Genomic DNA, 20651 nt, shown 5'->3' with positions numbered 1-20651 from the left:
TGAAGCGCAGAAGCCAAAGAAAATGTAGCAAGCGTCACTTGTTATTGCAAATATTGACCAATCGCTAAACAGCAGGATGGTCTAACTCAAATCCGTCAGGGGCTTTAAAAAGGCAGAAATAAAGCATAATGTTATTTAATTTGAATGAGCACACATTTTAAGCAGTTTTCCGTTGTTTTGTGTCAGTGTCAGAGTAACGTATTTAAGAAAAACTTGACAACATTAAAATAGGCTGACACTCTTTTGACGCGTTTTACGTCAGGCTCCTCGCGGATTGGTTCCGTCGATTTGGACTCGGAAGTGTTGAGACTGTGCACTTGCAGCTGGGTGTTGAGGCTTGGGTAACTACCCTCAACAGCAGCGAGGAGCTGCACCTGTGGCTGCCCAGAAACAGTTCCCATGATGGCTCTCCTTTCAGTTTCCGTCGGGCCCTTGAGGAGTGGAGCACAGGCTTGGGGTAGAAGCTGCTGCAACATTTCTGCAGCCTTTCGTTACACTGGCTCTTCGGCACGGGTAAGGATCCTTTTGTTCCGAGGTTTGTTGCTTTGTTAACTTGCATGTGGATTTTAAAGAAAATAAATGCATCGTCAGTTACATTTCTTATCACTACATAAATGTGTATCAACAAAAACATGTAACTATCTGTGCAACAATGGCATTATTTGGTTTTGAAGCATTGTGCCATAGCGTACAGTGAGACAGTTCTGTTGTGCCCTCAACTTGCCGAGGAGAGTACGCAATGTTCTGAAAGCACCAACAGGGTAGACACAGGACTCGTAATGGGAGAAGATTGGTGTCAGCAAGCAACTTCAAATACATTTAAAGTAATGGTTCTTATTGTTAGTTCCTGCTCGAACAAAAACAGCAAGTTGAGTTTGAGAAGGTTATTGTCATCCATTCATTGCACAATAGGCCAGGGAGGGGGCGTGGCAGTTTATTATTTGCAGTATTTTTCACAGGCGCATGTCTGAATGTTAGATTTCCAGTTCACGTCTAGGCAATCTTCTGTGTATATCCTTTCATTACTCTTTTAGAACTCTCACCTAATCCGTATGACATCGATGGGATTAAATCAAGGCACTTTCACTCGATTACTAAGCTCCAACAAACCACCAAGAGGTAATTACCTGAATTAATTGCTACATTATTAAATATATTTCATACACTGGTTATTTGTGTAGTTAGTTAATACTTGCATGTCTGTAGTATTAATGTAAAGTTTTGTCGTTTGAGGATTTGAGAAGTTTTTCCCTAAGAGTGAGGAGACACTGGACGAGAAAAAATCAGCCAAGGAGAGTAAAGGTGAGGAAGGAAGATGGGAGGCAAGGAGGGGGCGGGAAGATGGGAGATAATTACCTCCAGTATCTTGTCTGTCCTGGTATCTGGTTTGGATTACAGATCAAAGGACTCAATAGCTTTTGTGAAGATGGTCCTTCTTTACATTTCCACTGTCACTTGCCAGTATGTTCAGATGGAAAGACCACGGAGCTGGAGCCTCAGGGGTGTGGTGGAGGAGGAACCAATGGAGGAGGTGACGACGGGAAGAGAGAAGGAGAGAAAGAGGAGTCGGACTGGTGGAGACGCTTCCAGGTTGGTATCTTCTGAGACTCATAGACATTTCTGGCCTGAAGTATCTGAATACTTATTATCTGAATCATCTTAGACAGTCATCAGTAATGTTTCATGTTCTGCAGGACATAGTTTATCAGAGGATTAGGGGCCTGCAGGCACTGGGCTGTTATGTAACAGAGAGAGGAAAGTAACATTGTTTTGAGCCTATTAATATAAGTGCTCCAGTTTATGGGGACAGAAGGTCAAACTAACCGTAGTTCAAGCTGCTAATGGGGACTGATTACCAATAGGAGAGCTAGCCATACGGAGGCGTGTCCTGGCTGACTGTGTGTGTGTGTGTGTGTGTGTGTCTATCTATCTGTAGTCTACAACACCAGTCTGTCCCTCCCCTCATGCTTTTCTCTCTGAACCTGATAGGCCCAGATCCCTTGGGATGAGAGAACTCTGCGGAACATTGCTATTGGTGCAGCTGGCATGACATCAGCATTCCTGTATTTCTACTTTCGGGAGACAGGGAAGGAAATCTCATGGAAGGAGTTTGTGAATCTGTACCTGGCCAGAGGACTGGTGAGAGGCCCTGCAAGAACCGTGCACAGACTCTTAAATTCATGTTAGATTCAAATAGAGATTACGTTTAATCTTCTTTGGCCTGTTAAAAAAGCTCTACAGCTGTTCAGTCATGATGATGTTTGAAACAGCTGTAGTTGATGTATGTCTGTGTGTGTGCAGGTGGAACGTCTAGAGGTCATCAACAAACAATACGTTAGAGTATTCCCAGCTCATGGAGTTTACACTTCAGATGTGGTACGTACCAACAACAGGAAGCAGAGTTACCCCAAAACGTTATTAGTAAAGCATGCCAAGCTGGCCCCATCCCAACATCCCGCATCCTGTGTCTCTGCAGAGCTACCTATGGTTCAACATTGGCAGTGTGGAGACATTTGAGCGTAACCTGGAGCAGGCGCAGCAAGAGCTGGGTGTGTCTCCCACACACAGGGTCCCCGTGGTGTACGGGTCCGAGAGTGACGGGTGAGACTCGGGCTGGGGCTGACCACCCTGACTGGTGATGGACCTCATGCTGCTAATGTGACCTTCGTTCTCTTTCTCCCGATAGAACATCAATGATGAGCATCCTCCCAACCCTGCTGCTGGTTGGCTTCCTGCTTTTCACCTTGCGTCGAGGATCTATGACAGGAGGTGGTGGAGGAGGTGGTGGAGGAGGTGGGAGGAGCAACCCTTTCAGTATGAGCGAATCCAAAGCCAAGATCATGAAGGATAACATCAACGTGAGGTTTAAGGATGTGGCAGGCTGTGAGGAGGCAAAACTGGAGATCCTGGAGTTTGTCAACTTTCTGAAGAACCCACGTCAGTATCAGGAACTAGGCGCCAAGATTCCTAAGGTAACCGTTGCCAAGGATACTATACATGATACCCAGCCAGTCTTAGGCTTTTGATGTGTGTAGTGTTAACTCTGTTCCTGTTGGTGTTGTGTTCTCCAGGGGGCAGTGCTCTCAGGACCTCCAGGCACAGGGAAGACCTTGCTGGCCAAGGCAACAGCAGGAGAGGCTAATGTCCCCTTCATTACCGTCAATGGCTCCGAGTTCCAAGAGATGTTTGTTGGTGTAGGCCCAGCCAGGGTTAGTACTGGGAGGGGAAGGGGACATCCTGAGTTTGTTTTTTCCCCTGCACAACTAAATATTTATGTTAAACTTCTTCCTTAATCTCCATGGGAACCAAGTAACTGTCTGGCTTGGTATGTCTGTAAAATTTGACCAGACTTGCAGCACCAAGTGTATTCATCCAGGTGTGCATCTCTGTCCTTTTCCAGGTTAGGGACATGTTTGCCCTGGCGCGTAAGAACGCCCCCTGCATACTGTTCATCGATGAGATTGATGCAGTGGGCAGGAAGAGAGGCAGAGACAACTTTGGAGGCCAAAGTGAGCAGGAGAACACCCTCAACCAGCTGCTCGTGGAGTTGGATGGTAGGGCCCCTCACATTGAATCCGTGCCCCTGGATCAGGCCCCCCTCCCCCACAGTATTGGGTGGCAGGCAGCCATGAGTTGCATAAATCCTGCTGGTTCCTGTCTCCATGTTGAGTGTGTTTGTGTCTGCAGGATTCAACACCAGCACCAACGTGGTGGTCCTAGCTGGAACCAACCGGCCTGACATTCTGGACCCAGCGCTTATGAGACCAGGACGGTTTGACAGACAGATTTACATAGGTACACATGTACATAGAATCCTAAGTGTACAGAATCTCATGCAGTTTAGGATTTAAGAGGCGTTATGATTAAAAGGTATCAGATTTATTTGGCCAGCGGACAGCTTTGTTGTGGTGGTGTTGTAATATCTTATGTCACTGCAAAGGCCTTGTGCAAAGCTTTGTGTTTGCTTATGTAACCAGGGGTATAATCAGAGTTTTGGAACATGCCACTCCCTTCCCCCTCTCTTATGTTAATAAACATTGCTCTTCCTCCTTCATCCTCCCCCCGCCCTACTCTTTCCCACTCTCAGGTCCTCCAGACATTAAGGGACGGGCATCCATATTCAAGGTGCACCTTCGACCCCTTAAGCTGGACTCCTTGATAGACCTGGAGGCTCTGGCCAGAAAACTAGCTGCTCTGACACCAGGCTTCACAGGCAAGCGGGGACCTTGTGGTTGTGTATGCATCTTCTGCAATAGTCTAACTAGGACTTCCATGTTCTGGGCAGTATTACATGACAGTGTGTATGCATGTGTTTGTGTCTTAGGGGCTGACATTGCCAATGTGTGTAACGAAGCAGCGTTAATAGCAGCCCGCTACCTCCACCAGTCTATCAGCACCGTGCACTTTGAGCAGGCTATCGAGAGAGTCATTGGAGGTAACCATAGTAGGGCAGGCTGCACCCTATAATAGTGTCATGCAACCATCCAGTCCGTCCAATAAATCAAATGCATATGAGAGTCAGGTTGCTGATGCCCCCCATCCCCCCCAGGCCTGGAGAAGAGGACCCAGGTCCTGCAGCCTGCTGAAAAGACTACGGTGGCGTACCATGAGGCAGGCCACGCTGTGGTGGGCTGGCTCCTGGAGCATGCAGACCCTCTGCTCAAGGTGAAGGCTCCTTACTTTTTCATTCCCAATGTTCCCATAGTAATCCTGAGCAAGAATTTCAGTCTGACACCTTTGTATGCCCGTGTGTGTGTGTGTGTGTGTCAGGTGTCTATCATCCCCAGAGGAAAGGGGTTGGGCTATGCTCAGTACCTCCCCAGGGAGCAGTATCTTTTCACCAAGGAGCAGCTGTTTGACAGGATGTGCATGATGTTAGGAGGCCGCGTGGCAGAGCAGGTCTTTTTTGGCCGCATCACCACCGGTGCCCAGGATGACCTCAGGAAGGTCACCCAGTCCGCCTACGCACAGGTACCCTACCTAAACCCTGCCTCACTCTCTGCACATTTTCTTCCCGTTTGAATATTACTAATACTAATTATTCTCACCCCCCCCTCCCTCTCTCCGTCTCTGTCAGGTGGTCCAGTTCGGGATGAGTGAAGCGATCGGTCAGGTATCGTTTGAGAGCAGTCAGCAGGGTGCCATGGTAACAGAGAAGCCATACAGCGAGCCCACCGCACAGCTGATTGACCAGGAGGTGCGCTCGCTCATCAACGCCGCCTTCCAGCGCACACATGATCTCGTCACAACCAGAAGAGAGATGGTTGACAAGGTGGGTGAAGAGGGGCTGGGAGGTGTTACCAGTTCTAACTTTGGTCCGACTCCTCGTGGTGTTCCAGTCCTTAACCTAGGTGTGTGTTTCAGGTGGGGAGGCGCCTGTTGGAGAAGGAGATCCTGACGAAGGCCGACATGTTGGAGCTGCTGGGGCCGCGGCCTTTTGAGGAGAAATCCACGTATGAGGAGTTTGTGGAGGGCACAGGGGCCCTGGATGAGGACATCTCCCTGCCTCTGGGCCTGAAGGACTGGAACAAGGGCCATGAGAGCACTGACACCTCCAAGGGGCAGCAGAAACAGGCTCTCTACCTGTAGACTCATTCCTGATCCCAGTAGGGCCCATGAACAGTAGGTCTGGCATGACCGATATTGAGATGTGAGGTTTTTTTTAATGTGAAGTTTTTTTATATATATCTTGAGTGGGCTTGCTGAAACAAAAGCTCCCAGATAGTGCTTTTGGGACAACAGAGTCATGAAGTCTCCATGTCTATGAGGATTGTTTCACCACCGTGTCTCCGCCTGACCCTGCCTGGACCAGCCCCTGCATACAGACAGCTGTTCTGTCTGACAGGCTCTGAATACAATCTTGAATACAAGATTTGTCCTTCATGCAGATTTAGGACAGGGGCAGAAACACTGTAACCTTCTGCTTGTCAATTGCTTCAAGGTTGTAATGTACACAGAAAAGGTTGCACTATTGAGATATTTTGTAGGGGTACTTAGAAATTATATACCATTCAGTTTGACTTTGGTTTTTTAGAATATTTCAATATTAACCACAGCACAGTATGAAAGTCTATTCCTTTACCATTCCACATCTGTACCTCTTATCCTGTTCTTTACCTCTGGACTGTTACTTACAGAAGCTACACTAAATGTGATTTACTCAGGGCTTAAGCCAAATTCAATACCTCTTCTTACCCTACCTTTACAGAGGCTGTATGAACTCATCAGAGCACTGGCGTGTGCTAAGATACCACATAAGGTGTGTTTGTGTAACTATGCCAAGACTGCTGATCTCCCACACAGCCACAAAGACAAAATCCGGTCATTTTAAGGACATGGAGATATACAAGTCACCATGGTGGTGTGGATTAAGCTTGAAGGTGCCCCTGCACACTTGGGGGGAGACCCTGTAGAAGGACAGGGGCTCTGCAGTTTTCCAACAACTTTAAAGATGGGAGATCAGCAGGTTGTGAAAACACAGTTGTTGTTGTTGGAGGTTTTAAAACCAGACATGTTTCACACACCATCATCACTCCAGCTGTGTTCATGTTGGATTGTTGTGTTTAGGTTCAGTATACACAGAAACATAAATGTACAAGGAGTGACAGAAAACAGCAGGTATTTGTGAAATATCTCTGTGAAAGTGGTATGTTCCAGTGTAACCCCTGCCTTTCTTACTGCTGATTGGTGCTCAGAGCTAGCATGACTGTTCTCTCTTTTTGATGTAGAAGAGACTGCTCAGATATGGTAGGGGAGTTTTCATAGAAAACAAAATTTGTCAATAAAACATGACCTTTTGTCCCAATTTTCTTTCCTGTTTATTCTATTTTAGCACCACACCCCCAGAATCAGATAACAGATCCTCTAGTTCTAGAGCTGTGGTCTTCAACCCTGTTCCTGAGGTTGTTTTTTATCTGACACTAATTTAGCACACCTGGTTCTAATAATGTATGAATTCATAACTATCCAGTTGGTCGGCTGGAGTCTTCTGTTGTAGGGCCTGTGGCCTGTGTCTGTGGCCTGTGTCTGGGGCCTGTGTCTGTGGCCTGTGTCAGGGGCCTGTGTCTGGGGCCTGTGTCTGTGTCTGGGGCCTGTGTCTGTGTCTGGGGCCTGTGTCTGTGGCCTGTGTCAGGGGCCTGTGTCTGTGTCTGGGGCCTGTGTCTGTGGCCTGTGTCTGGGGCCTGTGTCTGTGGCCTGTGTCTGTGTCTGGGGCCTGTGTCTTGGGCCTGTGTCTGTGGCCTGTGTCTGTGTCTGGGGCCTGTGTCTGGGGCCTGTGTCTGTGTCTGTGGCCTGTGTCTGTGGCCTGTGTCAGGGGCCTGTGTCTGTGGCCTGTGTCTGTGGCCTGTGTCTGGGGCCTGTGTCTGTGTCTGTGGCCTGTGTCTGTGTCTGGGGCCTGTGTCTGGGGCCTGTGTTTGGGGCCTGTGTCTGTGGCCTGTGTCTGTGGCCTGTGTCCGGGGCCTGTGTCTGTGTCCGGGGCCTGTGTCTGTGGCCTGTGTCTGTGTCTGGGGCCTGTGTCTGGGGCCTGTGTTTGGGGCCTGTGTCTGTGGCCTGTGTCTGTGGCCTGTGTCCGGGGCCTGTGTCTGTGTCCGGGGCCTGTGTCTGTGTCTGTGGCCTGTCTCTGGATTCAAGTGCTGTGCCCCCAAGCTGGTATGTGGAATGCCGGCCTCAGCAACTCTACACATCAATGTGTTCATAGAGGTTGTATCCCCAGCTGTAAATTGCAAGTACATTTGTTTATTGGCGTAGATTATTACCTACATAATTATCTTATGAATGTGTGAACATTTGGATATTTGTCGGTGTGTTTGCCTCATGTGTACTCTGAACTTTCACTACATGTGAAATACAATATGTTTTGACTCTTTATTTTCATCCAGCACCTTAGTTCCAGGTCAAAATGAGATCCACAGTGTGAGATGAAATAATAAGAGAATATACTTTCCACACACTCAGGATGAATGACAGTAATATAGAGAATTTGGGAAAAGTAAAGCGATGGACAGAGGTGGAGAATAATCCCTCAGGTATTACAGGAAGTCGTTCCTGGCAGCAGGTGGCGTTATCATTCAGTGTCTGTCAGTCTGCCAACTCTGAGATTGACACCTTATTTGCTGTAACTCAGCAGTGAACCCTGATCAAACACCATGGTCTTTTGTAGGAGATACTGATGCACATATTCAGCTCACCCTGCACATGAAAAGAAAAAATACCCTGATATTCACTCAAAATAAAAATGCCTAGTAATCCTAACTGTGTGAAGTGGCCCCTTGCGAAGAAAACATGCTAAATATATGTTTGCATGTATGCAACAGCAACCCCCTCATGATCAGTTCTAACGTCCACAGCATCCCCAGCACCATGGCTGTCCACATCAAGGAGGGGCAGCTGCAGTCTCTGCCTGTGGGGGGTGGATGGTTCTGGTCTCTGACAGCTTGGTGTTTATGGTTCTGCTCTCTTTGCCTGCTCTGTGCGGATGGCTGAACTTCTTCCTCTGGGGCCCTGGCCTGGCCCTCAGGACTGCTTCGGCCTCTCCAGCTTCATGAAGGGCTCTGTGGTGTCTGAGTCGCTGTGGTGCTTCCTCTCGCGGTGTGGCTCTACCTTGCTGCAGCGTGTCCACGAGGGTGAGCGCATGTAGCCTGCTCTGGGCAGGGAGGGCTGGGTGGGGCCTAAGGGCAGGAGGGAAGGGTTACATTAAAGGTATATAGTACACACAATACATGGATGCATATGAAATAATTCACCCATAAATAGTACTTGCATGCAAGAGTAAGGACACTTTCAGTCCATTCTAGAACCCTCCAGTCCAGTGTAAAACACTTGATCTTCATCTCTATTTACTGTAAAGTAATGCCATCAGAGTGATGTGTGTGTGAGATAATGCTAAAAATGGTGACAATGAGTTGGCAGTTCTTTCCATCTCTCCTCCATCTCACACTTTTTTTCTGCTTCTGTCTCTCGCTCTGCCATGTACCCCTCTAAATCTCACGCTTCCCTCAGTCTGCACCCCCTCACTCTCATGCTAATAATATCAACAGGAGGGGGACCGCATCAGCCTGAGCAGAGTGGAAGTCACACAGTACCAAGATCACTACTGTCCACAACTGTCCTGCCTTATAAAGCACTCTACTGAACACCTCACAAGAGTTATTCTAAGAGAGAGTTTAACAGCCCTGCATCTAGCTGAGGGATTATATAATGAAATGACCAGCATTTAGACTGAACTCCCTGACTTATCCTCACTCATCCTCACCCCTGAGGAGTGAGGAAGAAGGAGGTGGTGCGATGGAGTCAGGAGTGTGATTGGACAGAGGGTGTTGGCTGCTGTCATCCTGCTCCACCGGGCTGTCATGAATAAAACATCTTCCTGCCTCCCAAGGCTTGAGGAGGGTGTGTCTGTGGGCCTGAAGATGCAAATGCTTCAGAACAGAAATAATGATACGTAGAATAATGATAAGAATAAAATGAGGCAAATATTAGAGGAACAACCCTAAATTATACATATGAAACATCTTCATGTCGGCCTGCCTGCCTGCCTGCCTGCCTGCCTGCCAGTCTAGGTCTAGGTCCCATTGCATCTAATTAATCTTCTTTGTGTCTTAAAGAAGTGTGTCTTCTGCTGTCTTTCTATGAAACAAACAGAAGTTAACTGGAAATGTTTATTACCCCTAGCTACACAGATTATGTAATCATTTTCTAATATTAAATCATTAATATTTCTTAATTATCTAGATTTTTCACTGACATTGTGACAGTAAAATAGTACACACACACATGCAAACATAGACACATAAACTAAAGCTTTAGCTTCTGATATAATATGCTTAAATGGTACAAATGGCAGCATAGTTATTATGTAGGAGACTCTTGGGTCTCCCAGTTAAGGACAATAACAATGATGGCTATAGTCTGCCCACTTAGAGAGAACGACAAGGCTGACTACAGCCTATTCAGGTCGGGAGAATAACAAGGCCTGCTACAGTGTGCAATGCTGTCCTACTATTTCCAGGTCAGTCAGTCTGGATAAATCAGAATCTGTTCTAGATAACATTCCACCACACAGACTACATAAAACCCCCCAAATCACCTGCTGGAGACTCATTGTGGTTCTCCTCATCAGAGTCAGCAAACACCTCAGCCAGCTCCTGGTCAGACATGTCTGTGAGCTCCGTCAGGTCCAGCAGGTCAAAGTGCACCTCCAGGGACGACACGCTGCTCAGCGGCTCTGCAAGGTCAGAGTTAGGACACGTTGAGAGCTTTGTCTCCATGGTGTTTCCATGGTGTCTCCATGGTGTCTCCATGCTTGGTTTGCTAATTAGTTGAGTGTATTTCTGTTCACGCTGAGAATTCTGCAGACCAACAACAGTGTTTAGATGTGATACACATCGGGATTGCAGTCAAGGAGGCAGTATGTGTTGTTTAGGAGTAAAGAAGTAGTAGGAGGAGGAATGGAGGTGGGAGGGGGGAAAGACGAAAGAAGGAGGAGAGGATGAGTAGGGGAGAAAAGCAGGAGGAGGAAGGAGGAGAGGAGGAGGAGAAGAGGAAGTGAGAGATCAGGGGTGAACAGTTCTGCTTGAGGTTTTGCCCCAAAGCTGGAAGCTGTTTTCCTTCATTATTCTGTCTACCTGCAAGAAAAGGGGGGAGGGGGGTAAAGGAGCTGTGTCACTAACATGGCTACCCTCATTCCATTCCCCTTTGTATTTATCTTAGAGCCTTCTTGTTTTTTCTTTCCTCTTCTCTCACATGTCGCTCTCCCATCCCCATCTTTCTCCTTGAATAATTGATCAGCCACACAGTTTGCCTCCTAGCAGGGGTCATGGGTGAGACAGAGAGAGAGAGAGAGAGAGAGAGAGAGAGAGAGAGAGAGAGAGAGAGAGAGAGAGAGAGAGAGAGAGGGAGGGAGAGAGAGAGAGAGAGAGAGAGAGAGAGAGAGAGAGAGAGAGAGAGAGAGAGAGAGAGAGAGAGAGAGAGAGAAAACCTCCCTGCCTCCCTCTCAGGTCTGTTGGAGGGAATAGAGAGCAGACAGGCCGGCTGTGGACCAAAGATTTTAGGGAATGGAGCACCTGCAGGGATACTGTGGGCTACTGTCTGACTTACTGTGTGCACATTTGAAAGGAAATTATGACAGTAGAACCTGACTTATTTGTTGTCTGGTGGCCTTTCTTCTCTCTGTTCACACCAGAGAGCAGCAGAATCCTTTTGTACAGGACCTCCACAACAGCGGCCATGTTGGATCTCCACTCTACAGACTCAACATGCATTACACCCACCCCATGTCTGGATAATTGGGAAACCTCATTTATCTGGTAGTAAGAACCAGGCTCCATACTCACGTCGTCTCTCTGTGACATGCAGTAGGCTAGCGCCATGAGCTGACAGGCTGGCCTCTTCCTCACCGGCTGTCAGAGAGAACAGCTCCTTGGACAGCAGCTGTCCTGAGTTCGAGGGCTTCAGCAGTTTCTGGATGTCTTTATTGGGCTCTGTGGTCAGACACAAGAAAGAAAAAGGCCTGAGAGACTAAAATGACAACTCTGATCACTTCATCATGTTCCTCCTCCACACTTGCTTCAAGTTTATTTTACTGTCAAGCACATTTGCATTGTTTTGAATAGTGACTATAAATGTTCTTGATGCTATTTTAAGATGTATGGCTTATCCTCTGCCCAGCTGTCCTGTGCTGTTCTTTGTTCCCAGTAAAGACAGCTTGTATTCTAGTAACAGAGGCTTCACTGTTTCACAGCGACTCACAAGACTGCTGCACAGTAATGACTTCAGAAAAAATCTTTCAGCAGTGACAGGCAGGCAGAGAGACAGGTAGACAGAGAGACAGGCAGGCAAAGATACAAACAGACACAGGCAAAAATAGACAGGCAGGCAGGGGCAGAGAGACAGTGACGCCTCTGTGTTTGTGTGTTTGGCCAGACGAAAATCCAATCTAGTTATCTCAGAAACATCTGTTCTGGACAAAACATTTTTCTGAAAGAAATTGCACTTTGGGAGATGCAGCGTTGTTTCATCCGCACGTCAGCTGACACCCCAGGACAGATTATTTGACACACACACATATACACACACACACATATACACACACACATATACACACACACATATACACGCACACATTAACACACTAACACATGCACATATTTGGAGACATATACATATACATACACACAGATAGTTTTCTCTCTAGCTATCAAATAAGTCACATGGGCAATGTGTCACCTCAGTGACTACAGCAACAAAAGCCCCCCCCTTCCCCCCTCCATGTGTCACAGGAATGGATGGTGTGTGTGTGTGTGTGTGTCTGTGTCTTTGTGTCACATGGAGGGTGTGGTGTAACAAAGAAAGAAGCAGACTAAACATGATGGATTATGATGGCATTGTGGATGCCTGCCTTGCCGTTGGTTATTGATTTCTTACTGCATAGTAAACAAGGCTCCTGTTTCTGCTCTAATGAGGACCTGCTCGCTGTTCCATCATCACTCACTTCCACTGGCTGCAGCTCTATGATGGAATCAAACACTGCTACTATTCAAACGTCACACATCTGCCAAAACACCAACTAATCTTGCGCAGTCACACACAACTACTGTGGAACTGTACCAGAGCAAGGGCAGGAGCTGGGACCTTAACCCAGCATAGTGTCCTAACCACACCTTGATACAGTCCAGATCAGTGTCCTAACCACACCTTGATACAGTCCAGATCAGTGTCCTGACCACACCTTGATACAGTCCAGATCAGTGTCCTAACCACACCTTGATACAGTCCAGATCAGTGTCCTGACCACACCTTGATACAGTCCAGATCAGTGTCCTAACCACACCTTGATACAGTCCAGATCAGTGTCCTAACCACACCTTGATACAGTCCAGATCAGTGTCCTGACCACACCTTGATACAGTCCAGATCAGTGTCCTAACCACACCTTGATACAGTCCAGATCAGTGTCCTGGTTCTGTGTGACAGACAAGCTGGACACTGTTTCACGCTCCTCCTCAGTGTGTTGACTGAGCAGAAGGGTCTGTTTGTGAGTGTGCATGTGTGAACACTCACAATTGCATTCACTTGTCTACAATTCTAAACCTGCAACTGGTTCATCCTACATGTGATGCCTTTTCAACAGTCTCTCTATTGCTACACTCTACAGACCGTACTTCTATAGACAATGGTACCAGTAGAACAGAGATAGTACTGCTACAAACCATGGTACCAATTGAACAAAGACAGTACTGTTAAACTATGGTCCCAGTAGAACAGACACAGTACACTATGGTATCAGAAGTGTTACTATGGTTACTTACCTGGGCTCCCAGCCCCTCCTTGAGCTTCCATGCAGTCGAGCTGAAAGTCCTGTGTTGTCTACTACCACCGCATGGGAAAAAGATACACAGAGGGAAGGAGAGAGAGAGAGTGTTCTCTATCTCAGCAGGATGACCCTGCTCATCCTCATTTGTATCGTCCTCCACCACTCCTCTCTTCCTCCCTGCCAGGTGCTGTCCTCCTCCTGCTCAGTGCTCAGCGCTCAGACACATCACACCGCCACACGCATGCAGCCGAGGAAACTAAGGCATTCTGCTGCCGCTTGCACAGGGAGGAGGGAGGCAGGGGATGGAGGCGCTGAGAGGAGGGAGGGAGGGAGGCAGGGGAGGGAGGGGCTGGGTGGTAGGCGGGTAGGAGGGAGGGGGCGAGGGGAGGGAGGGGGCGAGAGGAGGGAGGGAGAGGAACAGAGGCTGATCACACCACAGATTGCAGAGCCACTTTGTTCTCTAAGCACTGCATTGTGAATAGAGAATACAGAGAGATCTAGAGAGAGATGCGGGGAGAAAGAGAGGGAAAGAGGCAGAAAGAGAGGCAGACAGAAATGGAGAGGGCAGATAGAGAAAGGGGAGGCACAGCAATATATCCAGAGGGAAAAAGTGACAGATGGAGAGAAAGAAGGATAGAGGCAGAGAGAAAGGGAGAGGGGACGATAGACACAGAGAGAAAGGTGGGGAGAAAATGGAATGAGGGAGAGAGCAAGCACAGTGAGCTGGCAGTCTGCCCAGACTGAGGACATTGGGGGGCTGGATGGAGAGGGGGCTGGGTACACAGTAGAGGAATCAGTAGGTGTGTGTCAGGGGAATTTCTTATGAATTGAAAAACAGCCCTAAGCATCCTGTTTAAATAGCTCAGTGCAGAGTAACTGGGAATAAACACAATAGGCCAGAACAGTCTCGTAAATTAAACAATTTAAGTGTTAACGTTTTGGGTAAAAGCAAGCTCATGCTCCATGGGATGTGGAGGTTGGATAGCAGCAGCATAGTGGCTAGCCCTGCTTTAGTTGCAATGCTTCTTTGCTTCCTCATTGTAGGTAGACACCGCCATCTTGTGGACATGTTGCTATACTACTTTTCAGTGCAGATTTATCTCTAGTCTCCTGACCATTTCATAAGGTGTTAATAATATATCAATTAAATGCATATGTATCTGAAAGGACAACAACAGCCCAGATTACAGTTGTAGGGTTTATTGTTTGCTCAGAGGAAATGATACAACCGTAAAACAGGATGTTTACTGATGCAATGAGCGTAAAACCAGAACATGTTGACTGAAAGCCCATTTTAAATCAACATGAGTAGAGAGAACATACTGTAGACATCTACACATTCTCTCACTTACAATCAGAATGACACAAACAGATGAGGAACTTGGAGATCCAAACTACATTTGATACTAGTACAGTATGTAGAAGCTCTAAAGCAGGGCAGGAAGTAGGGAGTAACAATGCCTACACAGGCAGAACCCAACTTAGACGTCAGCTGAATAATATTTATCTAGACCACAAAGATTTGAACCTGTACCCGACCTGTCACTGACGCACCAGAAGACTGAAGCTGCGTCACTCTTTGTGCTTGTAGAATCTCTATTGCTACTGGCCTCTTTACATCCTAAATGGGCTGAAATTAATCTGAAATGCAACCCATCTTTAACATAAATAACAACCCTGCCCCCCCCCCCCCCCATCTACCAAAACACACACACCTATCCCTCCCCAACACGCACACACACACACACTGGTGGAACCATATTTCATGCAGCTGGTTTGAAAAGGAAGCATTTGTCTAGGACATTTATTAAACAGATCATTAATAAACGTCATATATAATAAATAAGCCAAAACATACACCCGCGCACTGCCTGACACAGTGGTCTGGTCAGGGGGGGGTGTAACCGTTAAACAACGGGGGGGGGGGGGGGGGGTTTAATTGAAGCCATGATCAAACCACATCAACAGTCATACAGAATGAGGGATGGTGAATGTGTGTGGAGGAGAGGGGGAATGCAGAAAGCTCCACTATTGTTGTTGTTCTGATTGTATTCATGTCCAGTGCCACAGTGCCCCTTGTTCTCCCAGCATGCCCCTCTCTCTACTTGGTGACGGCGTGGATTCCCTGTGCCAGGTATCCCACGTTGCCCGAGGTGACGCCCGCCATGGAGATGCGGCCGTCCTTGGTCATGTACACGGAGAACTCCTTGGTAAGGCGCTCCACCTGCAAAAACCACTTATGGTCACCATGGAGACTGCCTGTTCAAACTCACACACTGATGTCTACTGTATATCATTTATATATATATGTATGTGTGTGTGTGTGTGTGTGTGTGTGTACCTGCTCGGGTTTCAGTCCTGTGAAGCAGAACATGCCAATCTGGTCGACGACGTGCTGCCAGTTGCAGGTGGAGCCTTCCTTCTGCAGGTTAGCCACCAACTGCTCCCTCATCTTGATGATGCGGTTAGCCATGCCATGGACCTCCCCCAACCTGCGGACGAAGAAGCACCTCAGCCTGCTGTCTCTGTGTGTGTGTATGTGTTAATGTGTGTGTGTAAGTGCTTACCAGATGGTGTAGAGCTCTGGTGTGGTGAGGATGGTGTTAGCGATCCTGGCTCCATTCATGGGTGGGTTGGAGTAGATGGGCCGGATCAGAATCTTCAGCTGTGACTCCACCCTCTTGGCCTCTTCGGCATCGGCACACACCACTGTGAACCCTCCCACACGCTCACCTGACACCCAAACAAACACACACACGTGAGACAACCTTCTTTGAATCGATCATTTACCACCATTAGCAGATCCTCATGTTAGGTTTAGTCAGCTGGCTGACCGTAAAGGCCCATGTTCTTGGCGAAGGACTGGGACAGGATGATGTTGTGGCCCTGCTCGATGAAATAGCGCACAGCCCAGGCGTCACGGTCGATGTCCCCGCTGGCGAAGCCCTGGTAGGCCATGTCAAAGAACACCAGCAGGTTCCTTTTCTGAGAGGGTGGAGAGGAGGAAGGAGGATGGAGATAGGAGGAGGGTTAATGGAGAGAGAAGAGGGGGAGAAAGCAAAAGGGGAGTTAGTAGCACCAGATGTGCATTCTGCTACTCGGACAGCATCAGCACAGTCAGTCACCACGGTAATTAGAGCCCTTACCTTGACCAGGTCAGAGATCTCCTTCCACTGCTCAGGGCGGGGGTCCACGCCAGTGGGGTTGTGGGCGCAGGCGTGCAGCATGATCACACTCTTCTCTGGGATTTTCTGATCAGGAAGGAGAGAGCACTGTTACACCCCAGGAAGTCGCCAGTTCCAGGCACACAAATCATCCGTGCTACCGGCATAGTCTCTGATTCCCCCCCCCCCCCCCCCCGTCTCTTACAGAGATGTCGTCCAGAGCTCCTTTGAAGTCGAAGCCGCAGGTTGCGGGGTCGTAGTAGCGGTAGGCCTTCAGCTGCATGCCAGCATCTCTGAAGATGGGGGTGTGGTTTCCCCAGGAGGGCTTGGGCAAGTACACATCACGCGCCTCCGTGTGGAAGCGGGACTGGAAACACAGAGACAGGAGAAAATCGGATCAAAGCACACCTTTGTGACTCAAACTAATTACTTCCTGTTTTCTTTGGCGGGTCCTTACCAGAAAGTTTGCTCCAATACGCAGAGAGCCAGTTCCTGAGATAGTCTGGACAGTGATGTTCTGGAGAAGAGAGGAGATGATACTGAGAAGACAGAAACCTGCTACGGAATTCATGTCTCCCCCCTTCAAGTGTCCCCCCCTTCACGTATCCCCCCCCTGAAGTCTCACCCCCTCACTCTCACTCAGTCACACTTACCCTGCCACTCTTCAGGACCTCACTGTCGGCCCCAAGGGCCAGCTGGGCACAGGACTTGGTGAACTCTGCCAGCCCCCCGATGCCCAGGTACTCTTTATCCAACTGCTTTGCAGCAATCAAAGCCTCCGCCTATGGGGGGGGGGGGTGGGTGGATAAAGAGCAAGAGGGAGGAAGAGAGAGAGACATTGCATCACATGCTATCCCCATTTAACACATGTATGGGGAAATGCCCAGATGTTTCAGTGCTGTGCAGGACAGCTCAGGATGACAGTGCAAAAATGTACCAATCACAAACCAGAGAATGGAACTCCCCCAAATGTCTGTGGAGACAAGACTAAACTAAGGTTTTCTCCCTTTACTGTGCTCTGATACAATGTAACTATACAGAGATGTTGATGCTGGAGGGTTTGGCTCCTTTCTGAGCTCAGGACCTTTCTGTTAAAGCTACTCACAATGACTTGAAGGAGGGTTGAATAAAACATGAACGTTATTGAAACTAAATGCATGTTTGTACCTTGCGGACACAGCTGAGCACGAACGGCTTGCCCTGGTCATCTCGGTAGGCCCCCACTCCCAGGTTCATCTTCTTGGGGTTGGAGTCCCTCTTGAAGGCCTCAGACACCCCCAGGATGGGATCAGGGGGGCCCATCTGCACTCCCCCCCACCATGAGCTGCAGCCACAGCACAACAGAGCACAGGTTAGCTACTGATGAGGTAGGAGGACTGACCACACCACTAGAGGGCACCAGCCCTGAGAGGACCCACAGTGGTGGGGACCATGCACTATGGAAAATCAATGACTATGGACCCTAATCCTTAAGGCAAACACAAACGCTTTCTCGCATGTTGGTGTCATCAGAGGTAAGGGATCCAAGGTGGCTGACCCAGGGGCTGAGGGGGGGCAGACAGAGCAAGTCAGAATAACAAACATCCAACTGAAACTGTGACTAGGGCCATGGTAAGGACAGCAGCTAACAGGCGGAGAGACGGTGTGCAAATCAAAGTACATTACTTCTCTCTGGCTCTGGTCTTTTTCTGTTGTCAACTTAACCCAGGTCATTAGTGTTCGGTGGAGCCCAGTTCAGCCCTGATTAACCACTATCGCACCTCTCACTGTAATGCCACAGCTTAACTGCTCATGTGAGCATAATTCACTCCACAGTCCACATACATGCACACACACGTAAAGAAATGCACACATGCACGTGTGCACACACCCCAATTAATTACCAAAATAAATGAGGATCTCTGAAGAATTTCTACTCACTCATTTCTACTCACCACTAAATTTAAGTTATTTTTAAGTTCTAAAAGTCCAGGTTTAAATTCTAAAATGTTACTGCTAAACTGTATGCTGTTCTTTAAATAAGGCCAATAATACTCTACATAATGAGGACTGGAATTCTACTCGCAACAATCCTTTCAAGGGTTAGTTTAGAAAGTGTCTTCTGGGTGAAAACCCTGATGAATAAGAGCAGAGGTTCAGTTATAGGGCTAAAATCCTCATCTGGTGCCAGCAGAGTGAACACACAAACTTACACCATTCTTTGTCCAAGGGTCATGCAAAGCTTTTAAGCTAGCAGTCCTGCTTTTCCATCCTGAGGCCAACTGAGACAAGTGCCCCAGGACAGGATTGTGCATATGTACACGCACGCACGCACGCACGCACGCACGCACGCACGTTGTGTTGGGAGCTATAGTGTCTCTGATTAAAGGCCAGAGTTAAACAGTGTCAAGAAGATCCTCTCAGGTTACTTCTACTCCCCAACACTGAAGCAGGCAGCTAAAGTTAGATCTGGAAGCTTTGTAAAGGGTAGTCACCACTGCAGCAGTCAGTCAACTGATACCTTATTAGCCCTTCATCAACCCCAACCCTAATACTAGCTCCCTTGACTACCCTAATTTACCTCTACCCCCACAGCCTTGCCTTATGCAGATCAGCTACGGGAGGGTTAGGGTTAGTCTGGATCATAGCAAGGATATGGGATGGGATATTCACAAAGGAACACAGATTATGTTATACAGTCTAGATATCGGTAACAGATAAATATGCTGTTGGGATAATGTGGGACCTTTGAGCGTGTTGCGGCCAGGCACCAGGATGACGGCCTAGCCTCAGGGCGCAGGCCGTGGCATCATCCTGGATCTGGCTGAACTCTATGCCTATTCTTAAAAATAAATGTAACTTTAAGAAAATATTTTGATGAATTCCTATACCCATTTGAACAGTAGGCCTACATACAGAGGATATTTACAGCGAGTCTAATGCGAGATTACCAACCAAGATCAGACCGTTTTCGCCACCCCCTCTAACTGGATCTGACCGTTGAGGTTATGAGACAGGATTTTACAAATAAATAAGTGGCCTTAGAATACTGCGGGTAGTTAGCGTCGACTATGGAGAACACAATATTAAAACAGAACTGTGCAATTGAGAAAATCCAAAACACAGTCTATATTGTACTACACACAAGTAGCCGAGACAGCGGGGTTTGCCCTCCAAGTAGAAAGCGAAAGGGCAGCGGCTACCGTCATCAAGTCTGATGGGGACAGGGTACGTTTAACCAATCAGCGATCAGAGGCGCAAAAGAGATAGCCAATAATCAAGCTGGAATCCACTCAACTACGGAATGTCGTTGAGATCACACAAGCCAAATGCTTGTGGTCCTGGAGACTTAAATACATACTCAACCATCATGAGGCCGGCTCAGAAAGTGCTTAGATTTAACAGTGCTTTAATAAAGACTTGCATCTCATTCTTAGGTCACTGAACTGACAAGACTGTTTACTTTAAATTTTACGTTTACTTTACTGTTTACTGTTGCTTGCTTTTTCTACAGGTACACTTGCACTTAGAGAAGCATGTTGTTTAATTGTAACTTGCTTAACCACATGCTCTAAGGGTTCTTCCCTTTGGCACTTATTTTTTGGTTGTTCACATTGTGTGCTTCTTGTTTTGGCTACCCGCAATGCTTTGGGGCTATCTTGTTGTTTTTATCAGTGACCTATGCACTTTGTAAAGCTCTCTCTTGGAAGTCGCTTTGGATAAAAGCGTCTGCTAAATGAATACATGTAAATGTAAGACAGCTGTAGAAAGTTTTAGGATGAGAGTAATCATTCCATAAGAATATGGTTAGCCTCATTAACTTTTACTGTTTGTTAAGCACGTATCATAGCTGCCTAGCGTTTTTTTGTTTGCATCCAGGCATATATATATACCTTAAAAGATGTATGATTAGTGCGAGTCGTGACAAACTGATTCGAGGACTAGCATGGACTAGGATGCATGATTAGGGTGTCACATGGTACTGCTGCCAAATAAGAAGCTCAAATTCAATTCAGAACAGAATCCCACAAACTCATACTGCAGCTAAAATGTATCACAATTTACATCAAGAACCGACTTTCATTTGACCCCTGGGTAGACAACGATGTGGTTGGACTACCTGTAAGCTAACTGGCTAAGGTTAGTTGCAATAACTAACGACAGGTTCAGCTAGTGGCTAGCAGGCTAGCTGACTTGCT

The 20651-nt window shown here is 47.6% G+C and overlaps 3 protein-coding genes across 4 annotated transcripts in view; 1 reads left to right on the top strand and 2 right to left on the bottom strand.

The window, feature by feature from the left end:
* Positions 1-288: 288 nt before the first annotated feature.
* LOC146246943 (mitochondrial inner membrane m-AAA protease component AFG3L1-like) lies at positions 289-6805 on the top strand. Of its 2 annotated transcripts, none has more exons than XM_084683111.1 (17): positions 289-513; positions 1035-1119; positions 1234-1302; positions 1472-1590; positions 1990-2139; positions 2302-2376; positions 2477-2601; positions 2687-2972; positions 3072-3209; positions 3401-3554; positions 3688-3795; positions 4088-4213; positions 4325-4435; positions 4550-4665; positions 4771-4971; positions 5078-5272; positions 5365-6805. In XM_084683111.1, exons 1-17 carry the CDS (start codon positions 400-402, stop codon positions 5587-5589), a joined length of 2397 nt encoding a protein of 798 aa, XP_084539237.1. In that variant the 5' UTR covers positions 289-399; the 3' UTR covers positions 5590-6805. The 2 variants fall into 2 exon arrangements, with proteins under 2 accessions (XP_084539237.1, XP_084539236.1); XM_084683110.1 differs by having other exon boundaries at positions 1463-1590.
* A 990-nt stretch (positions 6806-7795) lies between these two features.
* Positions 7796-13569, bottom strand: dbndd1 (dysbindin domain containing 1). The gene is made up of 4 exons (XM_084683116.1): positions 13305-13569; positions 11331-11477; positions 10085-10222; positions 7796-8666 (listed from the first exon to the last, which is right to left on the bottom strand). The coding sequence occupies exons 1-4, from the start codon at positions 13333-13335 to the stop codon at positions 8512-8514; spliced, it is 471 nt and encodes a 156-aa protein (XP_084539242.1). The 5' UTR covers positions 13336-13569; the 3' UTR covers positions 7796-8511.
* Positions 13570-14493: 924 nt separating this feature from the next.
* The window catches only part of LOC146246941 (aspartate aminotransferase, mitochondrial), a 6375-nt gene continuing 217 nt past the window's right edge, over positions 14494-20651 (bottom strand). The window contains exons 2-10 of the mRNA XM_084682380.1: positions 17641-17797; positions 17127-17255; positions 16931-16990; positions 16679-16840; positions 16456-16560; positions 16144-16294; positions 15877-16042; positions 15651-15801; positions 14494-15533 (exon numbers count right to left, since the gene is read on the bottom strand). Of these exons, the coding sequence (XP_084538506.1) occupies positions 15411-15533; positions 15651-15801; positions 15877-16042; positions 16144-16294; positions 16456-16560; positions 16679-16840; positions 16931-16990; positions 17127-17255; positions 17641-17797 (1204 nt within the window). The 3' untranslated portion in view covers positions 14494-15410. The remainder of the gene's footprint in view (positions 15534-15650; positions 15802-15876; positions 16043-16143; positions 16295-16455; positions 16561-16678; positions 16841-16930; positions 16991-17126; positions 17256-17640; positions 17798-20651) is intronic.

Source organism: Hypomesus nipponensis, chromosome 19, assembly GCF_054491055.1.
Source record: "Hypomesus nipponensis isolate SF chromosome 19, ASM5449105v1, whole genome shotgun sequence".
Lineage (NCBI taxonomy): Eukaryota > Metazoa > Chordata > Actinopteri > Osmeriformes > Osmeridae > Hypomesus > Hypomesus nipponensis.
This window is presented reverse-complemented; position numbering and strand designations above follow the sequence as displayed.